At 46.0% G+C, this 23,175-nt stretch overlaps 1 protein-coding gene across 2 annotated transcripts; it reads right to left on the bottom strand.

The window, feature by feature from the left end:
• Positions 1-192: 192 nt before the first annotated feature.
• SLC9A3R1 (SLC9A3 regulator 1) lies at positions 193-22,782 on the bottom strand. Of its 2 annotated transcripts, XM_023502495.2 has the most exons (6): positions 22,001-22,769; positions 7,382-7,543; positions 6,195-6,348; positions 3,006-3,046; positions 1,516-1,602; positions 193-1,162 (listed from the first exon to the last, which is right to left on the bottom strand). In XM_023502495.2, exons 1-6 carry the CDS (start codon positions 22,469-22,471, stop codon positions 980-982), a joined length of 1,098 nt encoding a protein of 365 aa, XP_023358263.1. In that variant the 5' UTR covers positions 22,472-22,769; the 3' UTR covers positions 193-979. The 2 variants fall into 2 exon arrangements, with proteins under 2 accessions (XP_023358263.1, XP_031821616.1); XM_031965756.1 differs by lacking the exon at positions 1,516-1,602 and having other exon boundaries at positions 22,001-22,782.
• Between the last annotated feature and the right edge of the window lie 393 nt (positions 22,783-23,175).

The raw sequence follows: 23,175 nt of genomic DNA, 5'->3' as shown, positions 1-23,175 counted from the left end.
AGAGGTTGAGAGGACAAAGAAAAGTGGACCTGCAAATAGCCCTTGTGACATAAGCTACCTAGGAGGGAGAGGCTGGGTATGCAATAAGCATACAGGGATGAGTTAGAGGAACCAATAGAATCTCTTACTAGGATTTTATTACCAATTAAATTGTGAATTCCTGGAGAGCCAGGGACTTTTTTGTATCCCAGGTTTTAGCAGTGTGTCTGGCTTGGAGCAGTCACTTACTAAATGCTTGCTGACTAATAGATTGATCTCAGCTGGAAAGACCCTAGACTCCTCATGTCTCTTGCCCTAAAGCCTAGGGCAATTAAGTAGTCTTAAGAATTTGGACAGACAAACTCAAGACAAAATAAGCAACTTCTTCAAACACAGAAACTGGGAAAAATCATGTTAATCATAGCACAAAAAAAAATCCTTCTAAACTTATGTATGACACTAAAACAAACATTTCCCACTCCCCCCTCCCAAAAAAAAAAAAAAAAAAACTCCAAATACCCTGATTTACAGCTTTTAGGGAGAAGACTGTCCATCCCTAAGCTGTTTTTTCTGCCTGTAGGGTGCATTCAGCCATTCTCAGGCTCAGGACAGTTTTATGTTGGATGGCATGAAAAAAATGAATTGGAAAAAATCTATCCTATTAAATCATCTCAGTCCTCCAGCTGGCAGGGAGTAGGGAACACGTAGTCAAGAAGTAGACCCTTCTTAGGGCCCTAAGAAGAAGGGATTTAGGGAAAGGTGTCTTTTCATTTGGATAGAATAGGAAAACATGCTCCCTGGGTTTTAGAAAGAACATGGGTGTCTGTCTAGGAAAATCAGATGCTGGTGCTGATTTGTACTTTGATTTGGAATGAGTGGAGAAGAGGAAAGGGAAGGAAGACCAAGAGGTCACAACTCAGTCCCCCCCCACCCCAACTTTCTCCCCATTCTCCAGGATGGTTTGGTGGGAAGGGAAGGAGGAGGACATTGGAAGAGATGCTTAGAGATTGCTGAAGAGTTCATTTTTCTTGCTCCAGTCCATCTGTGGTGCACGTTTGCTGCTCCGTTTCTGGTGAGCCCGCTCTTTGGCCACTGCCAGGGAGATGTTGAAGTCCAAAATGGGGTCAGAGGAGGAAGATGTAGAAGAGGGTGGAGTAGAATCTTGTTTGTCTTGAGAATCCATCTGTTGAGAACAAAGGAAAGGGGCGAAGTAAATAATAAATCACTGTCCACCAGATTGTATTCCCTCTTCCCCCACTGCTCAGCCATTTCCTTCTATCCCCGAGATGGGTTGGATGAAGAGGATCCATATCTCTTAGCTTAGTTTCCAAACAATGACGCAGGCTGGTTTCCCAGATGTCCAAACCTCAAGGCTGAGAAGCAAGAGGTCTGGCCTGTGTCACTAACTAGCCCTACGCTACCTCAGCGCCTCCACTCCCTACTGCCTTTCCCACCTGACCTCTAACGAGTTCCAGCTGTAAGAGTTGTCTCTGGGGAGGCCATTCATCGTATCTCAGCCTCTTGACCCAGGCATACCTCATCACTAGTTTCACTAAGGGTAGATCTTGATGATGCTGGTTTGGGGCTCTCACACACTTCTTCAGTCCAGGTGCCACTGCTCTCCTGGCATAAAAGAACAAAGAACATATGTGAATGTGATCAGAGACATCTGGGCAGACAACAAGATCAGCCCAGAACCTCTGATACTAAAAGTCCCCAGCTATGAGAGAGAGGTTCTGTTTCCAAAAGGAACAACTGAATTTGAATTCCTGGGAAAGACGACACAGCCCACTGTAATATTTAGCCAGAATCACAAGCCTTACCAACCTATCTCTGACATTTAGCTACAGATTTTGGGGTTAAAGCTGGAGATTCTAGGGGACTTTTTGTGCCCAGCCAGAGAATCTTGTTCATGATGCTCCCTGAATCTCTGGGACCACCCCCTGCCTGCCCTCTCTTGATCCTGGAAACATCTCCTAAACCTGATGCCCTGGGGAATATGAAGAATAGCCTTAAGGGTAATAAGGGGTGTGGAAAATACTGTGGAGAAGGGTCCCAGGTCACCAAGGGGAATTAGTTTAAAGAGAAAATGTCCTGTTCTATCTGCACTCCATCCTCAGGTTTGTGTCCCGAGAAGCATAGAATGGTTTTTCCATCCCACTTTCCTACCAACTTTGCTTATTGGGTCCAGGGGAACAGAATAAACCTTACAAAGCACTCATCCTTCCTTCACGACCACCTCTCAGGGAAAGGGCAACTTTCTCCAGCATAGATCTCTTGGCCAGAAGCTTCAATTTGGCTCCCTTCCCTCCTCATGGCTCTCTTAGGGCCCCGGCTGGCAGACAGCCCCTGTAGTCTCCCAACCCCCTGTTCCCCATTTTCCTCCACTGGGGGAGGGGGTGGGGAGAGGGGCTAGGGGGAAGAGAGCTTTGTTTTCTCAACCCAGACTTGGAAGTAGCAGAGGCTGGGCATTGGCTGGACACTGAAGCTCTGTTCTTCAAGGGAAGAATAGTCTCCTCTGTATGGTAGGGAGTGGGGGCCGTCACCCAGTGACTAGCAAGGGAGGGAGGATGGGCCTTGGAGGGACCTGCAGCCATGTCTTTCCTTCTTTCCAATGAACTTAGCCCCGAGCTAGGGTCTGCATGGTTTGGACTAAGTGTCAGAGCTCAGGACATGGGATTTTCAGCAGATTGAGTTGTATATCATCTCAGAGTTTCAGAGATGAAAAGCTTCAGGTGCCTTCCCAACCTTCCTGATTGCTCTCTCTCTGTTGATCTGTCTCTTCTCTCCCCTCTCTCCCTTCCTCCTCCCCGCCCCAGCTTTGTGCCTTCAAGTCCTGTTCTCACTGCCCTCTCTCTGTCTCTCTCTCTCTCTGTTTCTCTGTCTCTCTGTCTCTGTCTCTCTCTCTCTCTCTCTCTCTCTCTCTCTCTTTCTCTCTCTCTCACACACACACACACACACCCTAGACCATTAAGGAAGTGGTGATGGAGAAGTAATTTCAGGCAAGCAATAGAAACATTCTTTACCTTTTCTACCTCTCCGTTGGCAACAGGCTCTGGCAAGGGACCTGTAAGAAAAAAGGGAAGAGAGAGCACTGTATGTGAATGATTCCAAAAGTGGTGGCGATTATCATTATTGACCTTAACTTTGCAAGAATATTTCAGGGTGTGGGCAGGGAAAGACTGGAAGTTGCCCTCATTCTTTGGGACTCACCAAGAGAATGGAACTGTCACCCCACATCCCCTGCCTAGAAATTTAGGAAGCAGATTTCCCCCAAAGCTAAAGAACAGAACTCGCCAGCATCTGGCCTGGGAAGGGAAAGTATTAGGTAAAGAATATAAGGTGGGAAGGATGAGGAGGAGAGGAGAAAAGGAAAAAGTCACAATAACCTTTCTCAGGTAGTGAAACTATTATGATCTCTATTTTACAGATCAGTAAACTGAGGCACTGAGTGTTATGCAACCTAAGCAAACTTACAGAGTAAAAAGGATATCTTTGAAATTAAGATTCCTGAACACTACCCTTTTCCTGACATCAAGAAGGAGTATGTTCCTTATGACCACAACCAAAGGTTTTGCTGATCCTGGGAAGATAAATTGAATTTTATGACTCCTAGAATTGGACTGAGGACCCTAAATATGAGTATTGCACATTCTTAGAAATAGCCTTATTCTAGACTCAAGAATGATCCTGACCCAAGAGTTTGCTTTATCAGAAGACTATTGTAGAGGACAACAACTGCATTCTAGCATCGTCACTTAAGTTCCAGGACCTTTTCTTCTAGATCTATTTGCAGGGCAAAGCCCTGTGTTGCTGTATTGCCACATGCCATGGCCCATAGTGATTCCCAGCTTAAAACTGAGTAAGTGAGCCCATGGAGAGCAGAGGCTGTAACTTCAAGAGAGGAAAGGAGGGTTAGGAAGCATCTGGCAGCCCAATTTCTACTACTTTACCACCAGCTTTCACAATGGTTATCAATGAAAGAACTTTAAGCATTTGACAAAACCAGATTTCAAGAATGCAAAACTGTCTATTAAAAACGCAGTGCTATCAACCCTGACAAGGAGATGTCAATAAAATGAAAAGATAGATAAAATGGCAATTGTTCTTCTGAATGTAACAATTTTATATTTATGGAGATGGTGGAGTTATTGATTTAAAGGTTATAATGAGACAGCTAAGTGGTGCAGTGAAAGCAACTATGTGCCTGAAGTCATAATGACCCAGATCAAATCAACTTGTCTGCCTCTGCTTCCTGAACTATAAAATGGGAATAACGGTACCTACTTCCTAATAATATCTGTAAAGCACTTGGCAAAGTGCCTAGCACAGAGTAGTATTTAATTAATGCTTATTCCCTATTATCCAGGTTTGTCATGTTTTGTCCTTTGTAAACTGGTCTTCACCATTATCATTGACTCTAGTCTCCTGTAAACTATCAGAAGCCAACAGTGCTCCATGAAAGACCTTTGACATGAACTGGAACCACCCAACTGAGGCTGCTCATTTGTTTCTGATACCAAAGACACACCTGCTCTGTTGCTGTGAAATGTTTACTCAGTAGCATGCACTCTGTGTCACTTTCACCCTAGTGTCCATGGGATATCGGAACAGTAAGTAGTTTCCTTGGGAAGTTTTAGATTTGCTTAAGAGAAGCAAAGGAAGAAGCAAGAGTCCTTCCTTCTCTCTCCAGTTCGCACGACTTACCCGCATCCAAAATAAACCTCTCAGGCGTTGCTTTGCTTTATTTTCAGTTTGCCAAGTCAGTCACAGCTCCTACTGGAGCCTAATTAGCAATTCCGTCCTCTCCTCAGCCTCTCATTCCAAGGGCCACTCAAGGACTTCCTACCCACTGAACTCCCTGGGCACCAAAAGGGCCTAGTAGATAGTGCCAGGCTTAGAAATAGGATGGTCAGAATTGAAATTGTGCTCAACTCTCCTCTTGGTTGTACAAGTCTAAGAAAGTCACCCAGATCCTTACAGCCTTGGTTTCTTCATATTTAAGTACCTACACCTCACTGTATTGTTGAGAAGATAAGGATAGCACAAGCAAAAGGGCAAGGACTGCACCAGTGGTTCCAGTGGCCTGCAATCAGGCATTTGGCCTGCGGCTCTTTGCAGAGGTTAAGTGACCTGGCCAGGGTCACCCAAGCTTGGTCTGTTTGTGTTAGAGATAAGACTTAACCCCCAGGTCTTGCTGATTTTAAAGTTGCCTCCCTATCTGCTCTAAACTCACCTCCATATGTAAAATACTTTAAAACACTCAGCTAATAATAATATTATTATTCCAGGGCCTGTCCTAGAGGAAGCCACAGGATTAAAGTCAGGAGATAAGATTCATCTATTCAGTGTCTGCTGGAAAACAGCTTCATAACTCCTCCTTCCCCCACCCCACCCCCACCCCAAGTATTTCTAAACATGTGACATGACTGTATTAATAAGCCACCAACCTGCCCCCTAACACCAAATTCTCCCAGGGGATCTAGCTTGTGGCAAAGTCCAAGCTGGCCACACCCTGCATGGCTCCCGGCCCAGAGAGCCATCTCCTTCAGGGTCCAGTACAGCGAGCAGGGTCCACTTAACCCCTTACTGGCTAATGCCATGGCAACCTTGCTGAGGCAGGATCTGGGTAGGGGGAGGTGCAGAACTGGAGAGGGAAGGGCAGGGGCCAGGGGGACCCGAAGTGGGAACCAACTGCTCCACAGAGCATGCCTGAAGTTTCCAAGACAACCTGACAGAGGGGAAGGGGAGGGGCAAGGGGGAGAAGCTGTCCTGCTCCTGCTATTTATTGGAGCTGACCTGACCAACTGACAAAGTTAACCCTTTCGTGCTCAGAGTCCAAGACAAAAGGCCCCTAGGGAAGTGGCAGAGAGAGAGGCTTGGTGCTCTTATTTCCCTCCCTACCCTCATCCATTACAGAAAGAACCATATTTTTTGCCCACTTCTGCCCTTCCCCCATAAGGCACCCCTGCCAACTCCCTCTTCCTCTGCCCACATCAGGGCCTCAATGCCAGCTTCCTACATCTCAGGAAGGAAAAGTAAGATAGAGTGCCAGGAGCTCCAGCCCCAGAAACGCTTACCAAGGTGAAAAGGGACAAGGAACTGGCTACCTCTATCCTTGTAAGGCAGGCACCCCCCCTGACTTCTCCCTGCTTTGCTCTGCTACGAATGCAGTTTCATTCCCTGAAATTGGTCTCCATAGCTAGCTAACTCACCACTCAGGTGCTCCTGGGACGGTATCACTTTACACTTTTTGAAGAACTCATCTGTCTTCTTGTCCACAACTAGCAGCTTGGTCTCATCTCCCCCAGCCTTGATTGCAGCGACCACGTCCCCATGCTGTTTTCCTTCCATGCAGACCCCATTCACCTGAGAGGTAAAGAGAGTTAGAGGAGTGATCTGGAGCTTGGGAACATGGAGGTGGGGGGTGGGGGTGGGATGGAGAATATTCTCCATCCTGTGCCTCTTTACAATCCAAGGAAGCTCCAGATCCCCACCTCTGGCCCACTGCCACAACTGGCAACCAATCCATTCACCAACCCAGAAGCACCCTATATTAACAAAGGACAAAATGAGGCATTTAATAAATACTAGTTAACCTACTGCTGAGGGTTAAAAGAGTTTTGTTTTTCTTTTTCCTTTGGGAGCTTCTAGCATGGCTGAATAAGTTATGTTATACAAATGTGACAGAATATTATTGCTCTCTGAGAAATGACCAGTCCACACAGGAAAAGATGAAAGTATGGCTGAAATGGACTAACCTGTTAGTTTGCGATTTGGAGACAGGCAAATCTCCTTTGTTTTATGAATCTCGGGCCACCATTCCTACTCTCTCTCAGTGGATCCAAAGCCTTTGGAGAAGTCTTATCACTTCCTTATTTCTTCAGGTGAAACTGTATATAAACTAGCTAATTCCCGTTTCCTCTTCCATCAAATCTCTCAGAAGTCTGCCTAACATCTCAGATGACAAACTTTTTCTTCCCTTCCTCCTGTAAAAATAATGCCATTCTGGGGAGGGAATCAAGATTGGCCTGAAAGCCTCTAAGTTCTTCCCAGTAGGTTCCTGTGGAACTCTTTGATGATTCTAAGAGTTCAGCTAAATTGTATACCAAGGACTACAAAGCTGTACACAGGGGAGCAGCTGAGTTTGTCTGCAGACAGGAGTGGGATCTTGGGTAGTGAGGGCCAGGAACAGGAAAGGGATTTCATTTGTTTATTCAGCCAACATTTACTGAGGCTCTTCTGAGGTGCAAAGCACTGTGCTAGGGAGGCTGTTGGGGGGAATCAAAAGATGAATACAATTCTTGCCCTCAGAGAGTTTATAATCTAATTAGGAAGAAACTGGATGAGGGAAGGTTGAGAACCTGAGGAAGAGGGGATTTAAAAAGTAAAGAAATGTTACCTCCACAATCCGATCCTGGGCCTGGAGCCCTGAAGCCTCAGCCGGTGAGTTGGAATCCACAGCACGGATATACTGGCCAGGTTTAGACTTATCACTATGTAGGTTGAAGCCATAGCCATTGGGACCTTTTTTCATAACACAAAGTCGGGGTCTCAGCTCCCTCTGTAAATACAAGGACAGAGACTTTAGTGTCTTATTCTATTATCCCTCTTTACATTCCCCCTACTCCCACTATGGGCTGTAGCCTCCATTCCAGATCCTTCTTTCCACCTGACATGTAGTAAGCAGAAAGACTAAGAAAAAGGGTTTTGGACTTGTTCCCTAAAACATTTAAACAGGGTATTGTGGAAGAGTCCTGCATTCTAATCCAGTTTATAATACTAATTATTTGTGTGATCTGAAGTAGGTAAATTTCTTTGCTGCCAGGAACTCAAATTTTATAACTTACGAAATAAAATGGGGTATGGGAGGAGGTCAAGAAGAGCTAGAAAATCCCTAAGCTTTTATATTCAATTTGAGAAACATTCATTAATGTTGAAGGAGATGTAGGAAAACTGGAACACTAATTATTGGTGGAGTTGTGAAGTGAGCCAGCCATTTTGGAGAGCAATTTGGAAAGGCTTATAAAACTCTGCATACCCTTTGATCCAGCAGTGGGTCTATTTCCCAAAAAGATCATAAGAGAAGGGAAAGGACCCACATATACCAAAAAATGTTTGTAGCAATTCTTTTTGTAGTTGCAAGGAACTTGAAAATTGAGTAGATGCCCATCAGTGGATGATGAATGAATTGTGGAATATGAATGTTAGGGAATATTATTGTTCTGTAAGAAATGACCAGTAGGATGATTTCAGAGAGGCCTAGAAAAACATACATGAACTGAAACTGAGTGAAGTAAGCAGAACCAAAACATTATGACAAACTTAGCTCTTCTCAGTAATACATTGATCCAAGACACTTTCAATAGTCTTGAGATAGAAAATGCCATCTGTGTATTGAAGCGTACTACTTTAATTTTTTTGTTTTTTCTTTCTTGTGGTTTCTCCCTTTTGTTCCGATTTTTCTTGTACAACATGACTATTTTGGAAATATGTTTTAAAATGATTGTACATGCAGCAAAATAATGGTTTGGTCATGTATACTTATTGTGTATCTAATTTATATTTAAATATATTTAACATCTACTGGTCATCCTGCCATCTGGGGGAGGGGGTGGGGGGTAAGAGGTGAAAAATTGGAACAAGAGGTTTGGCAATTGTTAATGCTGTAAAGTTACCCATACATATAACCTGTAAATAAAAGGCTATTAAATAAAAAAAATAAAATAAAATGATTGTACATGTATAACCTGTATCAGATTACTTGCTATCTTGGGGAGGAAGGAATTAAGGGAAGGAGGGAGAAAAGAAAATTTGGAACTCAAAATCTTACAAATATGAATGTTGAAAGCTATCTTTACATGTAATTGGAAAAAGAAATACTGTTAGAAACAAAAAGAAAGCTATTCATTAAGCATTTACTGTGTAAAGATTTTACTCTTTTATTATTAATGGTATAGAAGCAGTATGGCACAGTGAATTTATTTATTTCTAGCCTTTTTTAAAAAATTGAGCTTCAAATTCTTTCTCCAGTTTGTCCCCCATTCATTAAAAAGCAGACATCTGTGAATTCATGCAAAACACAGACACAGTGGATTTGGTCCTGGCTTTGGATTAGAAAGGTTTAAGTTCAAAGTTAGCCCCTAATACTTGTATAACTCTGGAGGGTCATATAAGTCAACCTCTATAAACCATAAACAACTCCCTATTATCAATCTTTCAAACTATGGTAGATTACCAGGATGCGCTTTAATGGAAGAAGTTCCCCAAACATTCTAAAATCATAGAACCTTTTTAAATTCACATGACAGCAGCCAATCATGAAAGATACCACCCACCTCCAGACAGAGAAAGTGACGGATTTAGGAAGCTAAATAAGACCTCTCTCTCTTTTTTTGATACAGCCAGTAAAAGAATTCATTTTGTTTAACTATGTATATATACTAAAAGGATTTTTTTTTCCTCTAGGGTGGGAGCTAAGAAAGAGAGAAAATAGATTTTTATTCACTAAAAAAAAAAACAACAAAAAAAAAACCCAAAAAAACAACAACAACAACAAAAACCTCACATACCAATCATATAGGGTATCCTAGCACTACTTAATCTGGGAAGTAGCAGGAGAAATCTCCTTTGTGGGAGTAGATTGAAGTTCTTGTTCTTCCCTAGACTGAGGCCAAAAGAGATGTAGAGCAAACATTCTTTAAGAAGGAAATGGGTAGTTACTCCTCTGAGCCCTACATTGTTTCTGCAAGAAGAGCATAGCAATAAAGTACACTGTGAATAGTATTTACCGAAATCGGGGCTGTGTGTTTACAGTAAAGATTATCGGCCCTGACACTTCTCTCATTCTGGCCCAGCCAAAGGGCCAACTCCCTCTGCAAGGAGTAGACATTTGGGAGTAGACAGGTTGGAACAGTGATTTGGGTTATCATGAAGGGAAGGGATAGAATAGATAACTGGGAAAAAACTTCCTGAGCTGAAGGACCCAGGAATGCCTATTCCTGATAAATCTCTACAAGTCACTAAGGGGAATGCTATATTCAGATGAGGGGAAGCTTGTGGACCAGAGCTATATTTAGTTGCAGGTATGGACCTGGTCAAAGTCTAGTTTGAGAATCTGCCTTGAAAATTAAGGTATCTGGGGCAACTAGTTGGTGCAATAGTTAGAGCACCAGCCTGAAGTCAGGAGGACCCGAGTTCACATCTGGTCTTAGACACATTTCCTAGATGTGTGACCCTCACACATCTAGGCAAGTCACTTAACTCCAACTGCCTCAGCAAAAAGAAAAAAGAAAGAAAGAAAAAGAAAATCAAGGTATCAAAACAGTTTTTAAAAATGATTGCCTCTGGAATTATGTTCAAAAGTTATCAAACTGTGCATACCCTTTGATCCAGCAGTGCTACTACTGAGTATATACCCCAAAGAGATACTAAAGAAGGGAAAGGGACCTTTATGTGCCAAAATGTTTGTGGCAGCCCTGTTTGTAGTAGTGGCCAGAAACTGGAAATTGAGTGGATGCCCATCAACTGGAGAATGGCTGAATAAATTGTGGTATATGAATGTTATGGAATATTATTGTTCTATAAGAAATGACCAGCAGGATGAATACAGAGAGGCTTGGAGAGGAATGACATGAACTGATGCTGAGTGAAATGAGCAGAACCAGGAGATCATTCTATACTTCAACAACGATACTGTATGAGGATATATTCTGATGGAAGTGGATTTCTTTGACAAAGAGAAGATTTAACTCAGTTTCAAATGATCAAGGAGGGACAGAAGCAGCTACACCCAAAGAAAGAACAGTGGGAAATGAATGTAAACTGTTTGCATTTTGGTTCTTTTTCCTGGGTTATTTCTACCTTCTGAATCCAATTCTCCCTGAGCAACAAGAGAACTGTTCAGTTCTGTACACATATATTGTATCTAGGATATACTGTGACGTATTTAACATGTATAGGACTGCTTGCCATCTGGGGGAGGGGGTGGAGTGAGGGAGGGGAAAAATCGGAACAGAAGTGAGTGCAAGGGATAATATTGTAAAAAAATTACCCTGGCATGGGTTCTGTCAATAACAAGTTAATTATTTAAAAAAAATTTTTTTTTTAAATGATTGCCATCTTGGGGAGGAAACAGAAAGAGAGGGAAAAAAATGGAAATCAAAATCTTAGACGAGAGTTTCATTCTCTTTGCCACTAAATCACTGTGATCTTGGTTCTATTACTCCTCTGTATCTTAGTTTCCTGTAAAGTGAAGATGGTGAATTTTAAAATGGCATCATAGATTTGAAGCTGGGAGGGATTTTTAACAAGCCCAATCCGGCCCCCATTTTACAAATGAGGAAACTGAGGCACTAAGAAGATAAGTTGGTGTACCCAGGATCACACTTATATACCTAAGGGAGAATTTGAACTAGCTATTCCTTACTCCAAGTCTATCCCAGTCCATGACTGGCTCTCAGATGCCTTTGGTTCTGGACGTTCTGTAGTTCTATCTCCATGTGAAAAGGTTTAACAGCAAAACGACTACCCCCGGACTTTTTTCTTGGGGATTGAGACATAGAGCAAGATGACCTACCTACATTCAGCTCTCCCCCTTCCGCCATCTCTGCCCTCAATAACTTAGGTAATCAAGGCAAATCTTGAAGATTCATTTTGGAACTTGAAGCAATAATTAAGAAAAACATGGTCTATCTTTTAATAGCCCTCATTTTCCAGGTATGAATGAGGAAAGGGAAAAGGTAGTCCCCAAGGGAAATCTTCAAGAAAAGGAGCCCAACGCAGGGGAATGACAAAGTTAAGAAGAAAGGGAGGGAAGGAGGATCTAAGTTGCAGCCAGACTTCCTGTCCCAACTTGCAAGTCCCAAGGTGACTAAATGGCTCAGCCAACAAACTGGAGTTTCCTTTGGCGAATGGCCCACCCACACTCCCCTCGGGCTCAGCTGCACTTGCATCAGGAACAAGGGTACCAGGTTCTGACAGAGAAGTTCCTTCATTCACCAGCTCTCTCTTCTTCCTTTCTTCTACTCCCCCTCGCCCCCAAAGCTCTTTTACTAAAGGTTTCTGGGTCTTGAGCAGCTGCCCTCCTTATCCAACCTTGAGCTGGGAAAAAGTCCAAGTTGACTGCTCCAGAATGCACAAGGACAGAGCTCCCAGCTGAGGTGTATGGGAGGGACAGGAACGAGCAGGTGGGCGAGCACCTTGCCTGAGTCCTCCTAATGCCAGCCACCTCCATCTGGGCCTGGCTCTGTCAGGTGTTCTTTCAGGGGCAAAGGCAGAGCGTGGGTAAGGGAGGGGGCGTCGCAGGTGCAGCCTTTGCCTCCTACCCTACCCAGCCCTCTCGGCTGTGGATGATTAGCACAAATAACAAGTAACATTACCTCCTGCTTGAATCTCACCAGATTCTCACCTCCCCCCAGATGGAGTTCAGCTTGGTTCAGAAGGAGTCCCTTTCCCCCTGCCCATCTCTATGGGTAGCCAAGCAGTGCCCTTGCTGTATTCCCCCGTCCTTGCCATGAGTTCCCCAGCTCTTCATCTGGGGGATGAGGCTCTCCCCCCCCCCACCCACTCCTAATCCCTTCACAAAGCTGCCGGTCTCAGGCTTCTCTCTGAAAATGCCAAGGTGAGAGGGAACAGGTCTGACAAGTTGCTGCCAAGATCAGCTCGGCTCAGCTTTCTGTCCCAGCCAGACCCACGGTAAAATTGCCTATCCCTGGAACCGGCAGGATAAACAAGGACCAGGAAGCCTGGCGTCCCTGCGACTCGGGGCTCTGCAAGCAACAAAACCCCGAGTGGAACCTGCACACAGCTCAGGGGGGGAGAACAGCATTCGGCTCAGGCAGTTTCTCTGGGGAAGCCGGCCCCCCAGAGCAGATGGCTCGCTTCAGCGTGAGGAAGAAGGCAGGGTCAGACATCGGGGTTCGGTTCTCTCTCCGGTGGCTGCATTGCACAGAGGCGTCGAGGGGACTGATGAAACCCACAGCCTTCCTTCCGGAGTACTCAACTAATGCACATAATGAGAGCTGTGGCGGTCTGAATCACAATGGCCAGCGGGGAGGCTGCAGTCAATAACAAGGCAGGGAATATTCCTGGGTGTTAGGCCTTCCCCCCAATGTGGCCAGGGCATTCCGGGCTAGCTAGGGGTGCGGAGCTCCTCCGGAGGGGGCCTTCTGTCCCGGCCATCCGGACGCGCAGGCCACACCCAACTCCAGCGGCCCTTCCTCCGTGGGGCTTCTAACAGGGAGCGGAGGCTTGCACCAGGATGACAGGGAGCAGCAGCTCCCCTCTGCCTGCTTAGTGCGATGAGAAGGGAAAGAATAGAAAGGGAGACACTCCCCAGAGCCCATGATGATTAATTGCAAAAGCCCTCCCCTAGAAGATGCCCTCTCTAGGCCTGAGGGCTGAGAAAGAATAGTTGGGCTGAGTTACTTGGCTAAAAATCTAAAATATATATGCAGTGTGTGTGTGTGTGTGTATACACTCGTGTATGCATAATATAACAACATAATGTAACATATAGCTAAAAAGGCACCGGAAGCCATTGGTGGTTTTTCTAAAAACATTAGGTGCCCACAGGAAGTGGCCCAGGTGCTACCTTCCAGTGTCCCAGAGGGGATTCTTCTATTAATCTTGGCTCTCTATCCTCCAAAGGTAAAGGAGCAGTGCTGACCCTCTTATCTCCCCTTGTCCTCTCAATCCCACCTCTTTCTAGTGCCTCATGAAAGTGTCTTTCCCAGGATCACAGGGCCCAACCCAGGGTCTGATAGCAGGGGCTTCTGTATGGTCACTGGAAGCCTGGTCTGACCTCTTGAAACAGAACATTGGTGAATAGTGGCAGGAAACTTGGGGGCAGAGCTTCCACCAGATGACAATGCCATGTGTTGCCCACTGTCCAGGGGCACTAAAGAATGAAGATGGTAGCCTAGTTGCTCTGATATAAGTACCCCATTTTTTAGATTAAAGGGGCTGGCTTAGGTGAAAAGCAGGACCAAAAAATGAACATATGTCCAGAGAGCTTACATTGTCTAAACTAGCAAATGGAATAATGGGCCGGGCTGCCTATCTGACCCCTTTCTCCCTAGGGCCTTCCCCTAATTTTCTGAGCCAGTCCCCCTCGGAAAGGATGGCCGTCTTTTTTGTACCCATCTCATCCCGGGGGTCATTCATTCTGGAGTCCATTCCTACCTAAGTGGCCACCAGACCTAAAGCTGGGCCCTGAGAGTAAAGCGACTGCTCTCAGGGGAATTCAATAGGCCCCATCGGCAGCCACCTGGAAAGCCTAGGAAAGATGATATCCTAATCCCTCTGTGAAAGTCCCCGAGGACTGGGCCCAGGATTGCTCCCCACTAAGAAGGCTGCCAGCAGAGTGGGGGAAATGACCTGCCCATTCTCTTGTCTGTGAGCCACTGACCCCTCCCTCAGCCCTCAATGTCATGGTGATGGGTGCTATAGAGACAGAGAGGCAGCCAGGGAGGGAGAAGGGGGTGCTGCTGCTTCAGAAGGGTGCCAGCTGCAGAGGGAAAGGGAAAGGGGGGGTGGGCAAGAAAGGGCGAAAGGTGCAGCTCTGCTAAGGCCTATTCTCTCTGCCCCTTCCCCAAGCCAGGCTACCTGCTTATTTATGCAAACAAGGGCTGGCTTTGCTACCACAGAGGCTCTGATAAAAGAAAATCTGGTCCTAACAGGGTGGCCTGCCAGGGACTCTCCCAGGGATCTCAGAAGCCCCAGGGGAAAGTGGGAAGTGGGGGGGGAAATCAAGCCTGGGAGCAAAACAGGTTAGTTCCTAGAGATTCCTGGGAGCCAGGACACTAAAAACTGAAGCCATGGCCACCCAGTTGGTGCTCCTACTATGCACACCTCTACCAGTTCAGGGAAAAGTGGAGGATAACTGAACCGTTGGAGAGTATATGGAAAAGACAAAAATGGTGACTCTAGTTTTTTTTTTTTCTTTTTACAGGTAAAAAACAAACTTTGTTTTTATTGAGTGCTTTCTAATTAGTCTTTGATGTTGACCTTACATTTCTCTTGGATCTTGCTTGTCAAATTTTCTATTAAGTTCATGTCTTTTTGCAAAAAAAAAAAAAAAAAAAAAAAAAAAAAAAAATCCTGACGGTTTGACAATTCATTGAACATCCATTTTTGAGGTGCCTCTAGTTGTAACAGTTTTGTTTTCCTTCTCAAAGAGTGGGAGGAGGAAACAGAAGGGGAGAAAATCAGAATCTACAAATAAAATTGACTTAAAAAGAAAAAAAGGGGGAACATTAAGTAGGGAGGAGGAGCTTCCTCCAAATAGATCTTACATATCCTTAAGAAGATCGGGTCAATGGACTCTAAGCACTGCTGCTCTCCCTCCTCCCAAACCTGGAGGCAAAGTTCAAACAATCTGTGTAAACCAATCAGGACCTAGGACACACTGCCCTAGAGGGGGGAGGGGGCAGGACCCAACCATGTACAAAGCAGACTACACCCCTCCAGCTCCCCGACTCCTAAAGCCAGCCTTCCCCAAAGAAAGCTCAACTCGCCCGGCTAAAGACAGTTATAATTTCCTTCTCTAGCACAGAGCTAGTAAATAGTTATGATAACTTAACCTCTATTTTGTGTTTGTTGGATGGAAAATTCACTTCCCAGCTCAATGGGGTAGGAATGGTGAGGGGACACAAATGGGGGCCCGGGAGGTAAGCCTTGGCCAGTTCCGCTTAACACCCCAGTCTGCTTAGCCTAGACCAGCCAGGCTAGTAAGTTCCCTTGCCCAGCGAACTACAGAGAAAGATTTGGGGCTCAAATTTAAAGGGGAAGGGGTGGGGCAAGCCTGGGATGGAGTGGGTTGGTACCTGGTTCAAGGTCAACCCAAGGCTCCTCCATATCAGCCGCAGCGGGCACTGCCCTACAAGGCCCTTACTAGATCCAACTCTGGTACAGGTAGTAACAGCCCCATTCTGGGTGGGGACCTACATGGCCTTCTCTGCCCCCTCCCACAAACACAGGAACTTCAGGACTGATTTTGGGGCTAGAGGCTGCTTTAAACTGGTGATCCTGCGGCCTTCCCTGGCGTTTTTTACCCACTGTGGGTTCCGTAAGCAGGGACAGCCAGAGAGGACATTCAGGAGAGTCCAGAAAGGACAACCTCCGATTTTCCAGGCCTCATGGCCAGGAACGCCCTCCGACCCGCCCTCCGACCCACCCTCGGGTCAGCTCCGACCTGCGGAGGAATGGAATAGACTTTGCATTTTTCCGAGAAGGCCGGGAGAGTCTGAACCTCTGGACACTGACCAGTAGCCTGGCCTGAGGGGCGAAAGGAGAGAACAAAGCGTACGTCCAGTACCCGGCCGGCTGCCCTGAGGTCTGCCAGTGGGGCTTAGCTCCTGAGCTCATAAAGGAGGGCCCATTAATTCACCGCTATAGAAGCAGGGCCAGCCAGAGCTCTTCTCAGGGAAGCAGCAAGGGGGGGTGGGGTGTGTGTGTGTGTGTGTGTGTGTCTGTCAGCAGGCACCCAAATGTGCTAAAGACAGGACACCCCCAAACGGCCGCCAAGTTCTGGTCCCTGAACGTAACGGAATATGGCGTTCTGTAAGAAATGATGAATGGGGCCCGTGTTGGAAAAGTCTGGAGAGACTGACATGAACCGATGGCGAGTGAACCGAGCAGAACCACGGGAATAACGAGATTGTGTGATGATTAACTAGGGCAGACTTAGCTCTTCTCAGCGGTGCAATGATCCATTCCAACAGACTGGTGATAGAGCGCGAATTTTGCCATCCACATCCAGAGAAAGAACTATGGGCAGGGACTGAACGCAGATCAAAGCACAGTTTTCTCACTTTTGGGGGGTTTCCCCCGTTGTTCTGATTTTTCTTTTACAACATGACTAATATGGAAATATGTTTAATATGACTGTACTTGTATAACCTACATCAGGTTGCTTGCTGTATTAGTGAGGGAAGTAAAGGAAGAGGAAAATTTGGAGCTCAAAAATCTTACAAAAATGAATGCTGAAAACTATCTTTACGTGTAATTAAAAAAAAATAAAAATTATATAATAAGTGAAAAAAATAAAATAGAGACACCCCCAAACTGCACCTCCCCTGACTTTGTTGTCTATACATTCTGTTGAGAATATCTTAACAGAAAATCTGAGCTATTTCGCATTGCAGAGGAGATAAATACCAAAGAAGGTTACACTAAACTGGATTTCAACTGTACACAAATTCAGATCTTAAAGATTGATTCAGATCTTAAAAGATTTTCCCTCAAGGGGAAAACAAATCTAGAAAAATCAAGTATCCTTTGATAAGAATGTGACAGATAAAGAACTTCAAGAACACAGCCGTGGTATTTTTAAAAATAATAAAAGCTCACATTTAATGGTGCTTTTGGCAAAATGCTTTATATATACATATTACTTCTTATATATTCTAATTATATTACATATATTATATTGTATATTATATATATTATAATATAGTAATATATATTACTATAACAATAACCGGGTTATTATTCATCTTCATTTTAACATATAAAGAACTGAGTGGTTAAATGACTTGCCCAAACACACATACCAAGTAATTTCATGAGGCAGGACTAGAATACAGAACTTTCTAATCCCAAATCCAGTTTTCTATCCACTAGCCACCTGCATGCCCCATTGTAGAATAGGGATTCAGATCACTCAAATCCAATATTACTGAAATTTTTCCAGTGTTGTTTTCCTAGAATGGAGCTAAAGAGAAGGATAAACTAGAAAAATCTGTCTGGGAGGAAAAAAATTTCTTCCACATGAAACTATCCCCTCCTAAGTCCCCAAGAGGATTTCAGAAGAACCTATTATTTGAATCAATACTTTGGTTAAACGTTAATTTTATAGTTAAAGAAACTGAGTTCCTTGCCCAGGTAGGATCAGAATTAGTCCAGCTTTCTGCAACCAATGATCTTCACGATAACAAGTTGTAGTATATGATTGTGATGGAATACTACTTTGCTGTAAGAAATGATGAGTTGATTTTAGAGGAAAAAAAAAAAAGCATGGTAAAATGCATGAAATAATAAAAAGTGAAATAAGCAGAGCCAAAAGAACACCATCCATAGTAATAGCAATAAAGTTCTAAAATAATTGGGAAAAAAATACTCTGGTTGATTTTCTACAAACAAGGGTTTGGATTTGTCTCTCTTAAACACTTATTTTCTATCACAGTTACAAAGTTTTGCATGCCACAATGAGGGCAGAGACCATTCCAGCCTGTAACAGACCTGTGGTCATATATAATCTTCATACTCCCTTTACATAATTGTGATCTAGTAAAAGTCTGCTGAATTTGAACAAATTTTCTTAGCATATCCCTCACAGAGTGCAATGAAAGGGCGTCTTTATCTCTACCCTTGGGGAAAGGGAGGGGAGGGGTGGAGGATGAAGGAGGAAGCCTTGGGCCCTCCCCACTCCACCTCCACATACCAAAGTTTTCAGATAAGGAATGCTCACCTTATCTCCAAGGGACTTAAAGGACACAGGGTTCTCCACGGAGAATCCATTGGAAAATTCACGTATGTAATTAACAGCCAAGAGCCAGAGGATAAATAGTGCTGGCAAAAAATACCAGAACCTCTGACTCAAGACATGGTCCTGATCACGGCAACTCAAATCCAACCCCTATTTTAATCTCTTCAGTGCCTCTATGGATGTCAACATGAATCTCTATTCCTCAGGGAAAAAGTTGCACACACAAAAAAGCTATATTGGAGAATAATCAATCTATAGCCACCCTATCTACTACTTGGCTTCAATTGAAGGAACACTTATTTTTGAATCAATAGACTTGGATTGAATTCTGGCCCAGAATAGCAATTTACTAGATGAATACTTTGGGCAAGGTACTTGACCTGAGACCTAATGGTAAAATGAGGGTCAATTTGTATTGTATTGACTGTTTCTCTTTTCTGTAAAATGAGGATAGTCATATTTGTAACACCTAAATTAAATTTCCTAAGACTCAATTTCCTTAACTGTGAAATAGGGATAAGACTGCATTCTCTAGACAAGGCCAGCGGCACAATAGAAAGATTTGAGGCCATAGAACTTGAGGGTCCACTTATTAGCTGTGGGATCTTAGGCAAATTACCCACCATCTTTTCAGCATAAATTTTCTCCTCTGCAAAATGAAGGGAACAAATCAGAAACCTGTAAGGTACCGTCTAGATCTAAAACTGTTAACTTACAGTTATACGTACAACTGTGAGGATCAAATGAGATAATATATATATATATATAAATCTGTTTGTCAAACGCTATAAAAATGTGAGCCATGATCACAAAAATGTGAGTAGGAATATCACTATTTTTTTTCCCTCAGGCTCCCTTCCAAGGCAGTATTCCTCTCTTCCTTCCTGCTGGAGGAGGACAGAGTAGGATTTATTATTGCTTACACTAACTATAAGGCAGTGGACAATGGGCACCCAAAATCACCTCAACTACAACAAATATTTATTAAAGCATTTTATTATTGTTCAACCATTTCAGTCTTGAAAAGCCATTCAGGCTTTCACTGGCAAAGATCCTGGAGTGGTTTATTTGCTGTTTCCTAGTCCAGATTATTTTACAGATGAAGGAAACTGAGGCAAAGGGGGTTAAGTGACTTGCCCAGGTCTCACAGCTAGCCAGTGTCTGAGGCCAGATTTGAATTCAGGAGGATGTCTTTCTGACTCCAAGCCCAGCACTCTATTCCACCCAATTAGTTAGCTGCCTCTATTAAAGTATTGAGAAGGCATAAACAAACCTTCCTTGCCCTATAAAGAGCTTATATACTGTATTTGCAGTCAGATGATCTGGCTTGGCTGCTTAACTACCAGGGAACACCAGAACTTTAAAACTGCTTGAGGACAAGTACTCGGAGTTTTTTCTTTTGCTCTTTATATCTATCTCCAGTGCCAGGTGGTTATGAATTAGGTCATTGGTCCCTTAAGTGTGGAAACTGCCTACATTTCACCCCACTGCACCAAGATGCCAAGTAATTCAAAGAAGAGGCCAAGTGAACGTAACAGATGTGTTGAATCCCCCTGAGACCAGGTTACTGGGTTCAGGCAGCTGTAGCTCTCTTCCCCAGGAAAAGTGCAAGCTTCTCCCAGTGGCCTCGGGGAAACCTCCTCTCTGTGTCCCCTGGAGAGCCCAGGCTAAACACATTTCCCTAGACAGAAATTGTAAGAGGCTTAACAATCCAGAGAAAAAGTTCAAACTCTCCTGGATGAGGAGAGGGGGCAGGATTTGGGGAGCCACCAAGGAGGGAGCTGCTTCTAGAGCCCCAAATGTTCTCCCTTCCAGCACTCAGGAGAAAAATCTGAAGAATGGGGGAGGTGAGGAAAGGGGAGACAGTAAAGTTCATATAATTTAACAGAATGACTAATAGATGTTCTCAGCATAAATTTCAGGACAGTGAACCGTAGGTGGGGACTGGAGGTTACCTGTTCCCTGACTCACCTCAGGACACCAACTTGAGTCTCCCTCCTGCCAGGAAGCTCCTGCCCTCCCTTCCCTACACATGTGCCCTCATCAGAGCCAACCTGGCACAGACAGGAAGTAAGACCACAGTGGAGGTGGAGGATAGTGTTCTCAGCACCCAGCTAAATCCAGGAAAGGGTTCCTGGCCACCTAACCAGTTGGCCTTCTCCACCCTGCCCCCAAACTCCCTGCATGGTGCCCTTCCTCCACCCTGAGCTCTGCCCACTCTCCAGTGCCAAGCCTGTCCACATTAGCCAGCAGGAAGCCATCTGGTTGCAAGTTAACAGTTCGATTTTCTGAGTGATCGAGAGCTGAGGACGCAGGTTCTGCTCCTCCCCGGCTGGCCCACAGAACTGAGCCCCTGGAATTCTGCAAGGCCAGGACCCACCCCTTCCCGACTTTAAAATCTCCCATAATCTCTGGGGACAGGCAACTCAGAACAACAACTCTATATTTCTCCAACCCCCATCCTCCTGCAGCTGATCCACGCTGGGATCATTTGGGGAAACACCAAACAAGGAAAAAGCAGCAAATTATCCCAGTTTGTTTGCCCAGGGAAATCCTCCACTCTCCCTTCCCCAGGTCCTCCCTTTGAATCTGTTCCCCCAGCTTCTCAGATAAAGGCTTATGCTTACTTCTCACATTCCTGAGACTCATAAATCCTCTTGGGTGGCAGTATCACCACCCCGGAGACTCACTTCTTTTCTCCTCCCCACCCCCATCTTTGGCCTCTGCCCCGTTCCAAACTCCTCCTGCCCCAAGGCGGTGGGGTTTGTTCCTTCTTTCTTAGAAGCCACATCACACTTCGGGAGGGATGAAGTCCAACTTGATGAGGTTAATGATACACAAGTTCTGCTCCCTCTACTCCTTGCTTGAGGTTCAAACAAAAAAATGCTTTCCCAACGTCCCCCTCTTTCCTACATTGCCCCCCTTCTCTAAAGACACAGAGAGAGCTTAAACTCCCATGGCGGGGAGGAGGGGATGTATATTCTTCTAGCTCGCTCTTTCCTGGACTTTCCAGGCATCCTTGAACTCCAGTTCCCACCCACCTGTGGAGCGATCACACACACACACACACACACACACACACACAGATGGCGATGGCTCCCTGGAGAAAACAGGTTCCACCCTTCCACTCTTTTGGCTGCAAATGGGGGGGGAGCGGGACGGATGCCTGTTAGAGAGCAGGTGGGGAGTGGGGCAGAGGAGATAGGTATGGGCGAGAAAAGGAGTCGATCTCATCAGCCTCCCAAAGAGCTCCCCAGAAAGAGGTGCAGCCAGCCTGCTCCAGCGCAGCAGGGACGGGTCCAGGGTGGGGGTGAGGGGAGACAGGAAGGGACAATCTGTATGAGAGACACGCGTCGGCTGGGCCAGCAGCAGGCGGAAACAGCCTCCATATCGCGGGCTTTGGCTTCAGAACCAAACGGCGGCGAGCTCGCGGCTACGCCACGCGGCTTTCCTCCAAGGACACCTGGGTGCCTCCCTGAAACTCCTTCCCCCTCCCCCCTCCCGATCCCGGACTGAGGCGCAGGGAGTTACCTGTTCGGGCTGGCTCTTCTCTTCTCGCGGCTCCTCCGCCGCCGCCGGCGGCTGCTGCTCGCCTCCATCCTCCTGCTTCTCGCCTCCATCCTCCTGCTTCTCCGCGGCCCTCTGCGGGCTCGGCTCGGCTTCTCCGCGCAGTAGTTCTTCCCGCACCTGGATGCCCAGCTTCTGCAGGCGCTCGTCCGTCTCCGGGTCGACCACCAGCAGGCGCACGGAGTTGAGCGCGGCTCGGATGCGGCTCACCACCTGCTGGTGACTCTCCTGCTCCACGTTCTCGCCATTCACCTCCACCAACCGGTCACCGGCCAGCAGTCCCGCCTTTTCGGCCGGCGAGCCTGGCTCCACCAGCCGGATGAACTGTCCCACTTTGCCCTTCTCGCCGTGGAGGTGGAAGCCGTAGCCATTCGGGCCCTTCTCCAGATTACAGAGCCGGGGCAGGGGGCTCCCGGAGTCCCCGTCTGCGCTCATCTTGCTCCGGAGCAGCTCAGGGGTTTAGCAGATAGGGCCGGTTCACCAATCACCCCCTCCCACCTCCCTGCCCTAGGAGGCGGGGATCCGGGATGAAACACAGCAAGGAATCGCGGGCCCCGGAGGAGGGAGGAGGTCTCTGGAAAGGGGCCGCTGCGAACTTCTCTTAAGTTCTGAAGTGAAGTGAAGAGACCAATGACAGTTCCGCACAGTGTCTCTGCGGTCCAGAACCTGTCACAGCCCCTTATCCCGGGGGAGGGACCGCTCAGGCCCAATTAGGAACCGGCGGAGAAAGGGGTGGGGGGTACTCTAGCCGGTTGAACAAAGCGAGCCAATGGGGACGTGGAAGGGGCGGGGGGTTGCTAATAGGCACTCGGAGCGGGCGAAGGAAAAAACGCTTGAGAGGTGCATTACAAAGCTTCAATTAAGCGGGGGTGGAAGGTGTGGCATCTGGAGTTCCAGGGAAGGAATCCCTGTTGGGTTCCCTTAGCGAGCTGGACGCATCTGCATCAGCTGGATTCCAGCTCCCGGAAGCCCGGTTCCTGGTCCCTGATTAATGGTTTCGAAGGCTAGAGGCTTTTGCATGCAGCCGACCTTCAGGGCGGGAACCCAGAACCCTGAATGCCCCAAGAAAAAGCGCTCTGGTTTGTGCTCAGTTGAGTTTGTGTCAGATTGTGAAATTAGTACTGTGACTCGGGAGGCAG

Source organism: Sarcophilus harrisii, chromosome 4 (genome assembly GCF_902635505.1).
Source record: "Sarcophilus harrisii chromosome 4, mSarHar1.11, whole genome shotgun sequence".
In the NCBI taxonomy this organism is placed as follows: domain Eukaryota; kingdom Metazoa; phylum Chordata; class Mammalia; order Dasyuromorphia; family Dasyuridae; genus Sarcophilus; species Sarcophilus harrisii.
The sequence above is the reverse complement of the archived record's forward strand: the minus strand, read 5'-3'. Positions and strand labels throughout refer to the sequence as shown.